The sequence below is a fragment of the Asparagus officinalis genome, chromosome 3, assembly GCF_001876935.1.
Source record: "Asparagus officinalis chromosome 3, Aspof.V1, whole genome shotgun sequence".
NCBI lineage: Eukaryota > Viridiplantae > Streptophyta > Magnoliopsida > Asparagales > Asparagaceae > Asparagus > Asparagus officinalis.
Window position 1 is genome coordinate 102050539 of NC_033796.1, and position 14982 is coordinate 102065520.

A 14982-nucleotide genomic window follows, 5' to 3' on the forward strand; every position below is an offset into this window, starting at 1 on the left:
GCGTTCATTACAACCCCAAACAGTAACATCTGGCTTGGGTTGGGGAGTTGACAGAACTTCACGGAACAGAATAAAGAGATTGAAGCAGCAGAAAATAGCCCTTGTGCCTCTAATGGTCGAAGAAAATTGTTGAATGGGTATTTCGCGACCAAGATAACAAATGTTGAGTCTTGGGTATAATCCTTTACCTCTTATCACTTTGTTCATTACGGATTCATTTTCAAAACCATTTTTGGCTGAAAAAGATGAAAGAATGACTATATCTATCAATGGTTATATACCAGATTGTGTTTTCACTCTTACATTTGAGACGAAAGATCACGAGTCAGTACGCTGTCTGACTGGAACTCCCTCACTATAGCTATCTATTATTACAGGCTTGTAAACAGTTTTCGATAATCTTCTAATTTCTTACGTGAACCAAACTAAAGTACTATATATAGGCCCAGAATTTGCACACACACAGTTTTCCTTTTGAACCATATGTACACACACCAAGGCACACACATGACACTGGATATGTGCTCAGCCTCTTCAATATGCTATATAGCTTTACAACTACAACCCCTTTGCATAAAAATACCTGTCTCTGTTTATGATCGCTCATAGAATGATGACACCATAATGTAAATACCCATAACTAATAAGGATAATTAAACAGGTGCATGAGCAGAGTACCATAGAAGCCCATGCATAGTGAGGTGAATAACATGAACTAATGTGCTTCAAGCGCAATGCCCGAATTTTCCACTACATTCTTGATGTATTCTTGCCTTGCTGGATGAGCTTCTTGAGGGCGATTGTAAGCAGTCCAAACTGGTTCTCCTTTGAACAATCTCATCAGCTGCAAACATCCGCACCTTCATGAGTCCACGTAAGCCAAATTTAAACAACACTATATCTCATTACCAAATGAAGTTTAGGAATATTGATCATATATCCTACGATGTAGACTTGTAATACTAAACTTGTCCCAAATCCAAAAGTAATTATTTCTTCACGTATAGATACCAATTACCATTCATGAATTAGCTCTAGGACCAAGTTACTTTAATCATTTGTCAGTCAATCTTTATGCTATTTGAGCTCTGACGCAGAGAAAATATTTAAAAAATAATCCTTATTCACGGGAAGAGAAAGTCACTGATAAGTTCGTGAACATTAGTAACTCTGGTATACCGCTGGGTGTTTTTAAGGTTATTGCACCGATGAAGGATTTTAAGACTATTCTAGCATAAATTTGTGAATTGCTCGAGTTAGATTATCTTCAGGCTACACCGCAGTAAAAGTATTTAACTTTCATAATTCCATGTACTGAGTCTACTGACAGAGCTCATCAATCACCCTATCTGCAACTGATTAAATAGTGACGCATCAAGAAAATTCTCAATTGTTATGGGATCAACACATTTCAGACATCAGAACAAAATTAGCTCATTGAGACTTTGCAAATGTTTGATAATTCAGAAATTTTATCAACCAACAAGATAAAGCATGTAGCATACCTTCACATAGTTTGAAGTGTCGAGGGTGAAGCGATGGTAGATCCCAGCCGGTAATATAATCATGTCTCCTCCTTTGATCCAGATTCTTATCCAACGGTCATCTTTGTCACGGACATCAAAATACCCGCTTCCTTCCAGACAATAACGGATCTCTTCATCAGCATGGATGTGCTCTGTGTAAAAGTTCCTCAGCTTCTCTTCATAATTCTCAATTTTTTCAGGACACAAGTCCAAAAGATCCTGCAAAATGAATATTCATGATGGTAAAGTTTGCAACAAAAAAAGAAGAAGAAGAAGAATATGATTCAAGGTTAAAAAGAAGTTAGAAAGTGAGGCAGAGCAAGCAGACCATATAGTTGTATCCCCTGGTTTCACGAATCTTGTTTAGTTCTTCATCATTTTCATAGTTTTTCGGATTCAAATGCCAATACAAAATCCCAATTTCTGCAAGTAAACAAATATCCATAAGCTTTGCTCTGTAGACAATACCAATTTTACGAAGCTCATATATTCCATGTAATGATCATTTTGAACAAGAGACTACGTTACATGATTATTTGTAAATGAAATTGATGTCTATGATGTCTTCTAGTATACACGGTTCCAAAGAGCACAAAGGTACCACGGTGCTTCTATCTATCAACTGAATACGGGATAGCATCAAGCAAAAAAAAATTTGGGAGCGTTGCTATCTTGCATCCATGAGTTCAAATTGCACACCTTTAATTATACACTAAACAACGCACAACATTTCCTTATTGTCGATCTAGAACAGGTTAATTGCGGACAGATCTCGTGTATTATATCCCAGTTGCGGATAGGCCCCCTGAAGTTGTATCAACTCAGTGAGCTTTTTTGAATATTTTAGGAGTCAAAAAAAAAAATCGCTCATGGGGACTATCTGCACTTGAACAAATAGTATAGGAGGTCTGTTCACGCAAATAGAACTACATGGTGTCTATCGGCAAGTTGGCAACAGTATAGTGGGTCTACCCACAATTAACCCATCTATAATCCAAGCAGTCACGCAATTACTCTACGAGATTCATGCGGAGGCTCGACGAAAATGCTTCACAAATGTTCAGCACAAACGAAAGGAGAGGTAAGCTTATTAGAGCATCTCCAACCACAAAACTCAAATTGGTGTAGTTTTTACACCAAATTGGTGTAGTTTTTACACCAAATTACTATTCCATCTCCGATCCATTACACCAAATTTTACACCAAAAAGAATATTTATTTTATTATTCTTACCTTTTAACATTTTATCTATTTAAAATATTTATTATTATAGAAAATAATAATACAACATAAATTATTGTGTAATAAAAGAGAGCTTTTATAAATTATGTGCTAAATTATTGGTAACCAAGACGAGGTTGAACAAAGTAATTGTTCTTATTCAGCTAAAAAAAACCCAATTCTATTTCACACTTCTACTGTCATTTTAACATATTAGGTGTTAAACTGTCAGTTCAATAAATTTTTATTTTTCTGATGAGCACAGCTAATATTGAAACTTAAAACTATGATCGAACTGATTTTACTGAAGACAAGGGTCAATAATGATCATCTCCATTTGGACTTGGACAAAATAACTCATCATTTTTAACATGAATCAACGAAACACTGAACATAACTGAACAAACCAATCAGCTAAAAAAAAGCTGTTGGGCGCAGAGTCACGCCCACCGCCGCGGAAGCGATATCACCTGAGAGATAGCCCTGGTTTTTATTGTCACAAAAGCACAAGTCAACCTCGATATTCTTGTTTCTCAAAGGAAACTAGAATAGATAGTGAAATTCTTGTTTCTCAAAGGAAACTAGAATCGAAAGTGATATATTTCATCAAAGTGAAATATACACTCTTCCTCTCATCAGTTCTAGGACTGAAATGTCGAGGGAACCTACAAGCAATGGCAACTCACAGATAAGACAATACAAACACGAGATTTACGTGGTTCGGCTAACTAACCTACGTCCACGGGAGGGGGTTTCACTATGAGGAGAATACCAAACTCTTACAAGTTCTCTCTCAACTCACTCTTTCTTTTCTCTCAAAAGAACTCCACATAACCCACTTAGTATTTTTCCCCACACCAAAAACACCTCCACCCATTCTCTATTTATAGGAGAGAGCAAGGGGCAAGGCCAAAGCTTTGGCGGGCAGACACGGTAGGAAATCGCGGGCGAGCGGGAAAAGAACGCAGGAAAGACACGTGCGTGTGGAAACCGAGCTCGAGCACGAGCTCTGAAGCGATGTGGGCAGGCGCACGTCGCAAGCGGCGCGCGTGGGAGGCACGAACACGAGCCCACGCTCGTCGTGGCCGCACAAGCGGTGCCCCCTGACCACCCACGTAGGTGGGCCCCCCTATCACAATTTTCCACCTCGTACATTATTTGATAAACCTTAAATTTTGGACGAACACCAGAAGAACCCCGCGAACTCCACCAGAGAGATCCAGGCCAAACCAGCTGCGTCAGTATACCGCGACTACCTACGTACCCTCCACCAGGATCAAGCTAACCGTAGTTCTGCAACCATTCTCCAACATAGTCTTCACCTCATCTCTATCACCGCCCCGTAGGGCCATGCCCTCTTGGGCAAAGTAACACAGACTGATATGAAGCAAGTCCAAGCAATGTTGGAACTTGTTACGTGTGACCACCTTGGTTAACATGTCCGCGGGATTCTCATTCGTATGCACCTTCATGAGAGAAATATTACTTTCCTCTATGACATCCCGCACAAAATGATACCTAACGTCGATATGCTTGGTACGAGCATGGTGAATTTGATTTTTCGCCAAGTGAATCGCATTCTGACTGTCGCACCACAAGTTCACGCTCTCCTGCTCAATCCCCAAATCGTATAGAAGACCTCACAGCCACAATGCTTCCTTCACTCCCTCCGTCATGGCCATGTACTCGGCCTCTGTAGTAGAAAGTATCACTGTAGCCTACATCATGGATCGCCAACTAACTGGAGCTCCATGTATCCTGAATACATAATTAGTAGTAGATCGTCGTCTATCTAGATCGCCCGTATAATCTGAGTCCACATACCCGTCGATCTGACATGTATCTCCACCAAAACACAGACCTGTAGCCGTGGTACCTTTCAAGTACCTCAGGACCCATTTCACAGCTTCCCAGTGCGTCTTTCCCGGATTCACCGTGAACCTGCTGACCACACTAACCGCCTATGAAATATCTGGGCGTGTACACACCATGGCGTACATCAAACTGCCAACTGTACTAGCATAAGGAACACGCTCCATGTGTGCCTTATCTTCCGCTATAGTGGGAGATTGTTTACCTGAAAGCCTAAAGTGTGGAGCCAATGGGGTCACCACCGACTTTACACTTTGCATCCCGAACCTCACGATCACCCGCTCTATGTAGCCCTTCTGACTTAAGAACAATCACTGATTCGCCCGCTCTCTTCTAATCTCCATACCCAGTATTTTCCTAGCAGCGCTCATGTCCTTCATCTCGAACTCTTTACCAAGTTAAGATTTTAGTCTATCTATCTCCACCTTGTTCTTCGATGCAATAAGCATGTCATTCACATAAAAAAGAAGATAGATATAGTCACCTCCACGAAGCTTCCGAATATAAACACAACAATCATAGTCGCTTCGGGAAAACTCATACTTCAGCATGAAGGAGTCAAATCGCTTGTATCACTGTCACGGAGATTGCTTTAATCCGTAAAATGGCTTCCTCAAACAACATACATGATTTTCCTTGTCCTCAACCTTGTAACCCTCAGGTTGATGCATATAGATCTTTTCATCCAAGTCTCCGTGCAAGAAGGCTGTCTTGACATCGAGTTGTTCCAGCTCAAGATCACCATGAGCAACAATACTCAATAGCACCCGAATAGAAGTGTATTTCACCACCGAAGAAAATATCTCATTATAATCCACACCCTCTCTTTGTGCAAACCCCTTAGCCACTAGCTTCGCCTTGTACCTCGTACCACCGAGCTCTGAAGGATCTTTCTTTCTTTTATACAGCCACTTATAACCTATAGCTTTCTTTCCTACGGATAATGGGACCACCTCCCATGTTTGATTCTTCCGGAAAGATTCCATCTCCTCCTCCATCGCAGCCAACCAACTCTCGCTATCTTTATCCCGAATAGCTTCCTTGAAGGAGACTGACTCATCTTCCTCCACCGAGAGTGCGTACTCAACCAAATTAACCTGTCCATAGTGCTTCAGGGGTTGATCAGCCCCTAGCTTCTGTACCTGCTTGGATGCTCGCTTTAGCCTAGTGGAAGCCACTATCCTCGAGTGCTGAACCTCCTCCTGCTCAAGCTCATCATCTACCTGATTTCCCACTTGAACACGACTAGAACCTGGTTGGTCTTTAGGTTCTATATCAATAACCTGGGACTTAGAATTCCCAACAGTCTCAACACCATCATCCTTGGGCACCCTAGCAATCATGGACTTCTCATCAAAGGTAACGTCCCTGCTGATCACGAACTTCGAATCTTCTGTACACCAAATACGATAACCTTTTACACCCTTTGCATACCCTAAGAAAATTGCTTTCTTGGCCGTCGCGTCAAGTTTTCCCTCGTTGACGTGATAGTAGGCGGTACACCCGAAGATTCGGAGCCTCTCATAATCTGCATGCTCCCCTAACCACACCCGATAGGGTGTATCACCATCCAATGTCGAATGCGGAGATCAATTCACTATATAGCAAGCTGTAGCAATCGACTCTGCCCACCATTCTTTACCTAAACCAGCATATGATCGCATACTCACTGCTTTCTCCCGCAGTGTTTGGTTCAGTCTTTCCGCGACCCCATTTTACTGTGGTGTAGATCTAACTGTCCAGTGTCTGACAATACCCTCCTGATCACAGAACTCCTTGAAAGCACCGTCTGTATACTCTGTACCGTTATCAGATCTCAGTGTCCAGAACTCCTTGAAAGCACCGTCTGTATACTCTGTACCGTTATCAGATCTCAGTGTCTTCAATTTCTTGCATGTCCTGTTCTCAAGCACCGTCTGTATACTCTGTACCGTTATCAGATCTCAGTGTCTTCAATTTCTTGCATGTCCTGTTCTCAACCATCGCCATTCACTTCTTGAATGTCTCAAATACCTCAATCTTATGCTTCAGAAAATAAATCCAAGCATATCTCGAATGATCATCTATGAATGAGACAAAATATCTTGAACCACCCTTGGAAGTTATCGAAGTCGGACCCCAAACATCCGTGTGCACATAATCTAGTATCCCTCTGCTCTTGTGCTTGCTCCTCAGAAACTGGATCCTGTGCGCCTTTCCATACACACAATCCTCGCAAAAATCCATGCAAGGTTTCTTCAGATTCTTTAGCAAACCATCTTTACCAAGCAGATCCAGACCCTTCTCTGACATGTGCCCAAGCCGCCTATGCCATAACCGTGTGTGCTCATATGGGTCTTCACCACTTCCTTCAGCTCCAACTGCTGCATCTCTCGTCACTGTCGTACCCGAGAGAGTATATAGATTACCGTGACGAACACCCTTCATCACTATTAGAGAACCTCAAACAACCCTCTTCGCTCCGTTCTCTGTTACAATCTTGCAACCCCCGAAGTCTAAAGCACCAACTGAAATAAGATTCTTCCACAAGTTGGGAACGTGTCTTACATCCGTCAAGGTTCGAACCACTCCATCATGCATCTTGATCTTGATATCGCCTAGCCCCACCGTTTTATAAGCATGGTTGTTCCCCATCAATACGGTTCCACCATCAATGCTCCTGTAGGTAGTAAATCACTTCCTATTTGGACACATGTGGTAAGAGCAACCAGAATCAAGTATCCACTTTCCGGAGGTATCCTCGTCACCCGTGACGATATAGCATTCCTTATCGCTCCCTTCCTCTGAAGCATAACTCGCTTCTTCCTTACCTTCTCGTCTTTCAGTTTTGTTGTTGTTCTTCTTCTCACCTACTCTCTTGTTAGGACAATCGACCTTGAAATGCCTAACTTCACCGCATTTGAAACATGCTCGTCCCGCAAGAGGTCTTGATTTAGATCTAGACTTTTCTCTCTTGCCTTTTCCTCTGGCAAACAGTCCCTGAGCTTGTTCCTTGTTATCATCAGTGGCCATATCACTAGTTGTAATTTTTCAAAGATCATCCGCTAGAAGCGCCGTTCTAGTCTCATCCATCGACAAACTGTCGCCCATAAGCATCAGTGTTTGAACCAGATTCTCATAAGACTTCGGTAGAGATAGAAGTAGTAGAAGTGTCTGATCCTCGTCTTCCACTATCACCTCAATGTCTTTCAAATCCGATAAGATCCTATCGAACTTGTTGATGTATTCCCGGATTGATGAACCCTCCTCCATCTTGTAAGTATACAATTTGGATTTTAAATAGATCCGGTTCGTTAGACTCTTTGTCATGAAGGTGCTCTCTAATTTTAACCACACGCCCGTAGCCGTTTTCTCCCCGTCCACTAAGAAAGCTACATCTCTTTTAAGGCAAAGGATAATCGACGTCCGTGCTTCCAGATCCAGCTCCTCTCAATCCTCATCAGACATATTATTGTGCTTCTCTTTTCCAGCCAAAGCCTTGTGCAATTTTTACGAAATCAGCGAATTTTTCATCTGCATCCTCTAATAGGAAAAATCATTTTTCCCATTGAATTTTTCAATCCCGTACTTTCCAACTTTACTTATTTTACATGTAGAAGCCATTATCCGCTTGTATTAATAAAATTGTTTCTCTCAGGAATTTCAACAAATACCTTGTGTTTTACCACACAATAACCAAGCACCACCTCAGATCAGTAGCTCAACCACCGCCAATCTGAATAAGAGCTCTGATACCAATTGTTGGGCGCAGAATCACGCCCACCGCCGCGAAAGCGATATCACCTGAGAGATAACCCTGGCTTTTGTTGTCACAAAAGCATAAGTCAACCTCGATATTCTTGTTTCTCAAAGGAAACTAGAATAGATAGTAAAATTCTTGTTTCTCAAAGAAAACTAGAATCGAAAGTGATATATTTTATCAAAGTGAAATATACACTATTCCTCTCATCAGTTCTAGGACTGAAATGTCGAGGGAACCTACAAGTAATGACAACTCACGGATAAGACAATACAAACACGAGATTTATGTGGTTCGGCTAACTCTTACAAGTTCTCTCTCAACTCACTCTTTATTTTCTCTCAAAAGAACTCCACATAACCCACTTAGTATTTTTTTTCCCCACACCAAAAACACCTCCACCCCTTCTCTATTTATAGGAGAGAGCAAGGGGCAAGGCTAAAGCTTTGGCGGGCAGACACGGCGGGAACCCCCACCCCCACCCCCACCCCACACACACAAAATCATATTCATATACTCCCCCTAGATCCACAAGCACAAATAAGAGAGCCCTCTTAAGCTTGAAGAATAAAGTCCAAATTTATGAACAGACTAAATGAAGTTAGTTCATAAGTTGATAATGCAGCCAGCAATTTCTACACGCCAACAATACTCCTCTGATCAAGTTTCACTTAAAGCTAATCTCAACAACCAATCTCAAATCTTGAATTTTTTTTTTTTGTGGAGAATTCAAGAATTTCCAATTTAAAGCAATACCTGCAAGCTTGTTTAGGGAAACAAACTCCTTTGGATTCTTATGATGAGGGAGTCTCTTGTCCTCCTCATTCTCCTCCATGTACCAAGCCTTTATAAGATAACAATCCAAGAATTTTTTTTAAAAAAAAACCCCCATAATTTAGCAGCAACAAAAGAAAAATAATAATAATTGCACAATAACAGGCTAAAAAGAAAATATATACCTCCAGAGCCATGGATGAGTGCTTCTTAGTTCTCTGATTGTTTACCCAACTAAATTTGTGGCGCATTTTATAGGCAAAGGAGGAAGAGAAACCAATTCCACAAACGCATGATTTTCCCTTCTGATGATGATGGGTATCTGCCACGTGTACGGCCAGTGATTTCTTGCGTTTTTGCCCATATGGCCCCTAAAAAATCTATCCTATTTGCAGCCCAACCAGCAAATCTTGATAATTTTTCCACATACATTCCTAACGCTGAAACTTTTATGCCCCGGGTAAATTCCATAGGTTAAATCTATTTCTTTATACAAACAGGAGGATCAGAGATTCACTATTCATGTTACAGTAAATACTATAGTAGTATTTATTGTAGCATTGTCACTGTAGCTAATACTTAATTAAAAATATTACTGTAGCACATGATATACTGTAACATTTTAGAAGTTACTGTAGCAGAACGGGATACTGTAGCACTTTTAAAAATTCAAAGCATGCGGTATTAAAAAGTGGGATTACTGTAGCAAAAAAAAATACCGTGCTTTTGCACGGACCGCAAACTAGATAGAAAGTATGTGAATAGGTTAAGACATAGTGTTAAATAAAGAGGGCTGTTTGGGTTCAATGTTAAAAAATGCAAGGATAAAGTGGCAAATAGTTGGATTTGGAGGGCATAGCTGCAAATAATCTAGATTTGTGAGTGAGGTGAAGAATCCTCGAGTTTTTTGTGGTATTAAGCCCTTCATTAAGCGATCACCATAAAAATTCACGCATCCGTTTGTCTTGATGCCATATTTGAATCCTGCACGAAGACAAATTCTTTGTTTTTATCTGATGATCGCAAAATGACGGTAGAAATTTTTATGGTGTCCCTTAATTATGAAGTTATTTTAAAACTAATCCCTTCAATCAAGGAGTAAAGGTAATAATTGGAAGAATTAATCTGAAACAACTAGCGAGAATTAGGGAACGTAAAAATATTTTAATTATTTGAGTGACTACTTTCCCTTTAATTGGTACTTCCCCACTTCATTTGAGGGGCTGACTTTAAAATAATTTAAGAATTAAGGAATCTATTAGCAACAGCAAATAAAGGAACACACATAAAAAAAAAACTTATTACCAAACGTTATTACGAATTTAGCATAATTAACATTTCTCAACTCTCCTCGTTAATTCTTAAACATGTTTACCTCCAACCGTAGTTTTCTCTCTATTATTAGCACGTGATAGCTATGTATCTTCAGTATTTATAAGAAGAGTAGTGATAAGTGTACTACTATATATTCTCTACTATATTGGCACTCTCACTCTTAAGAGAGAATGGGGCCATGATGAGTGATCAATACAAATTTCAAGTGAGGCCCCCACTCCTAACTGAGTAGTACGCTTAACATTTTTCTTATAAGAAACATGTAGTCCCTCTAGAAACACATAATAACACATTGCCGTTAAATAACACACACATAACAAACGGAACAAATAACTCAGATTAGACGTCACAAAGTCTGGCTAATAATGGTAAACTTTATGAATAATTAGGTGGTTAATCCCCTATAGTCATACGCGACTACCTTATATTTAAAATCTTCATAATTTTTCTTAAAAAAGACCTCTATAAATTGAAATATACTTTCCTATCGGTTTATCCTCCGAATCATTTTAAATTTGCTTTACTGTATTTAAATGTCTATCAGAAAAAGCCTTCAACTTTTGTTTGTTTATTTTCGTCTATCTACTTCTACTCTTCAAAACAAAGCAGCGTAGAGCTACTTAGGCTTAGGCCCATGTTTTAATTATTACTCACCCGCGTGTCGCTCATTTTAATGGGCCTTTTGTTTAGCAATTTGATGGGCCGAATCTTGTATCTTGCCCAACGCTGAAAATAACACAATTTTGGCTTCTTTCCTATTTTGACTCCCATCTCATGATCATTTTACCTCAACACCATCAAAGTTCCTTCTCATGAAACTCTCACCTCCACTATAATTTTCTATCTTTTTTTCTTGCTTCTTTACTTTATTTTTCTGAATGAATTTGTATTAAGAACAAGATTTTATGGTGGAAAATGATGGGAAGAAAACCATTAAAGAGGTTGTTGTTTAGAGTTAAGAGAGTACTAGGACATACAGATGGTTAAAGGCCTAAGGCTTCATGGATTGACTTTTTGTAGCTGGTTAGTAAGAGGGGATAATTTTAGGATTTTTTTTTCCCCTCCAAGAAACTACTAAATAGGTTGAAAACACGAAAACCAACTTTAATATCTAAATTAATACATAAATTATTTTTTTAAAGGGGGTTTCAGTAGCAAACAACAATCTTGACTTATTTTCAAGTAAAATTTCAATCGGAATTATCAAATTGCTTCTAAGGAACACACATGTGAGCACGCAACGTATCTTCTTAATCAAACCTAAAGAAAATTTGTTGTTGAAAATTTTAAATCTTCATCAAATTAACATAGAAAGTTTGCTTGAAAATCTTAAAATTGATGAGAATTTAATAAAATTAATTTAAAAAAGAAAAATTACCGAAATATGCTGAATTACTATATTGATACATTTAGTGGCACATATTTACCAATAATGTATATTTAGTGTCTCCAACGATAACAAGGTATAAAAAGTGAGTATGCTTAGCCAATAATACCTGTCCGGTAATGAATGGTGAAATTTGAGCACCGAATTACAGGTTTTTTCATATGCACCCCTCAAATATCATGTATTTATAAATTTACCTCAAAAACTCGATTTTTGGTAAATATCTCCCTCTCTCTCTCTCTTCCCACTCCTCTCTCACCTCATCTCCTCCCTCTCCCTCTTCCACATTCACTCCCCTTGCCTCCCTCCGCTCCCATCTTCACCTCCCTCATCTACTCCCTCTCCCCCTCCCCCCCATGTCTCTCTTTTATTATTTTCTCCATTGCAAACTTATGAAAATATAATGTCATGTAAAAGCTTTCATGGTATTTTAATGTTCTGTCGATCCCATTCAATATAAATCGAACTCTTTTTCTCATAAATTGTATCAATTGTTCCACATTCCCATCTCGATTAATGTTTCTTATGCTTCATATAATAGTAGATCGTTATTCTCATGCCCTCTTCACTCATAATTTGTGTATATATGCAAAAAAAAAACCATGATTTGGGGCTCAAATTTAACTAGCCGCGATTAAATAGGTCTTATTGGCTAAACGAACTGATTTTTTATACTTTATTATCACCAAAACCATTAAATATAACTTATTGATAAATATGTGCCACCAAATAGGCCAATGTAATAATAAGGTTCCGTTTGGATAGCATGGTGTTTTACTTGTTTCCATAGTGTTTTTACCAAAAACAAAACACTATGTGTTTGGAAACCATGATGTTTTTTGAGCTAAATCATCATCAAACGAAAAACACAACACTTATTTCAAAACACTTTTTAGCTGTTTTAAGTTTGGTGTTTTGGTTTTGAGTTTGAGAAGTTGTTAATATAATATCTAATATAATATAGTAAATGTAATTAATATAGAGTTATTAACAAAATACTTATTATACTATACTATACTATACTATACTATACTATACTATACTATACTACTATAATATATTATAGTTAATTTGAATATTTAGTAATATTTATTAAATAATGAAAAATAAAAATAATAACATATAAAGATACTTTTAAATAATGATACTAAACATATTAAATACCAAGTATTTAATATTTCTTAGTAATGTATGTATATAATAGATAAATAAATAATAAAAAATAAATAAACTAATAAAATAATACAAAAAGTTATCGATAATTAAATAATAAATGATTATAATAATATAATAATATACTATACCAATAGTATAATTGTTATAATATTGATTAAGCTTTGTAAGTAAATAAATTATAATAAATTAATAATTATAAAAGTATTATATAATAGTAACATATTAATACTAACATAACAATATAATAATAATATTACAATAAGCATATTGTTATAGGTAAACTAAATATTAAATATATCAAGCATATTAACTATATTATGTGAATAAATAATAATAATTTATTATAAAGTAAAATGATTTTTATAATTAAAATAATTTATTTGGCTAATAAATGTTTATGTAAAAATAATATATTCATAAATATAATAATATTTATTTATAGCATAAATACTGGATATAAGTGGTTAAAGTACTATTAATAAAGTCAACATATTAAAAAGCTATAATATAATTACATAATATTAAAATATTTATAAATATGATTAGTTTATTAATACATACTAGTAATAACATAATATACATATATAATATTATATTATTATGAATAATGAAGTATAATATTTTATAATTAATATTAGAATAAGTAGGTATAATATTATATTAATAATAATATAACATTATTATTAAAATATTAAATATATAACAACAATAATAAAACTTGATAACGGCAAAAATAAATAAATATATACATTATTTAAAAAATAATGATATAATTAATTATAATATAACTCATTAAACGTACAAGGGTATTCAAGGAACAGGTAGTCTCCGAGCATATTATACAGTATTATTAAAAAAAATTTGCATTACATTTAGTACTTTAATACTATAATAATATAAACTAAATATACTAACATTCTATTAATGAATTATATTTTATTATAATTAATATATAATATAATAATAATATTTTTAATACTAATGTTACAATGGGTCAAACTAGTGTTGACAAAAAATACTTAACATGGTGTTTTAAAAATATTTTAAGGAAAACACAACATCATGGTGTTTTTTTATAAAAACACATAAGAAAAATACCATGATATCCAAACGAAACCTTAGCTTTATGGCAAATGAACGACGAGCAAAACTTGTGTCCACTTAAGTGGACATCCACTAAACTTTTTAACCCTTAGATGTTTCCTAGGGATCCTTGCATGATATGAAGTGACTTTTTATATGTTAAATGAGTGGATATAAAGTTTGGTGGACACACTATTCACTATCCACTTAAGTTGACACAAGTTCTACTCAATGAACGACTATCACTTCCTATGCACAGAACATCAAAATGTGGATTCCTTATTCATTTTCCAAGTAATTAAAATGTTTTGATTGTTGTTCAAGGGCATATTTATCCTAAACCGCTTGTTCATATGTCAACTGGTTTGTGAGTAGTTAGCTGAAATTTCTTTTAATATAAAACTTTCAGTGCTAATGAATTTTATTTTTTGGTTCATTTCCTTGTACGTTACTGTATAACTTACTTAGGCCTGTCCATCCGGACCGGCCCGGCCCGGCCCGGAAATCCGGGCCTGGGCCGGGCAAAACTGGGACCCGGACCCGGGTACCCCGGGCCGGGTCCGGGCCGGGTCCGGGCCGGGTTCCGGGCTGGCCCGGGTGATTTTCTTTTTTATTTTTATTTTTATTTTTTCCAAATTTTTTTAATGTTATTTAAATTATAAATTATAAAAAAAGACAAGAAAAATAATAAAAACAATAATTTTATTAATTACTTAAAATGACATAAATTACAAATAAAAAATGATAAAAACAAATTCTTTATTAATAATTAATAAATCATTTACAAATTACAAGTACAAATTTATTTTAGAATTAATCGCATCACACAAATTGTAAGCTAAGATATAAAAACTACAATCTATTCTTTA

General features: G+C 36.7%; 1 protein-coding gene across 1 annotated transcript; it reads right to left on the reverse strand.

Annotated features, from left to right (window-relative positions):
* On the reverse strand, positions 509–9403 carry LOC109835361 (1,2-dihydroxy-3-keto-5-methylthiopentene dioxygenase 1-like). Its single transcript, XM_020403341.1, has 5 exons — positions 9318–9403; positions 9115–9202; positions 1855–1949; positions 1506–1745; positions 509–844 (listed from the first exon to the last, which is right to left on the reverse strand). The coding sequence occupies exons 1-5, from the start codon at positions 9381–9383 to the stop codon at positions 716–718; spliced, it is 618 nt and encodes a 205-aa protein (XP_020258930.1). The 5' UTR covers positions 9384–9403; the 3' UTR covers positions 509–715.

Bases quoted from the DNA above. Each gene is read 5' to 3' on its own strand.
- LOC109835361 (XM_020403341.1), bottom strand. From the start codon at position 9,383: ATGCGCCACAAATTTAGTTGGGTAAACAATCAGAGAACTAAGAAGCAC. The intron at 9,203-9,317 runs GTATATATTTTC...TATCTTATAAAG, and splicing joins ACTCATCCATGGCTCTGGAG to GCTTGGTACATGGAGGAGAA. The intron at 1,950-9,114 runs GTATTGCTTTAA...GTTTACTTGCAG, and splicing joins TTCCCTAAACAAGCTTGCAG to AAATTGGGATTTTGTATTGG.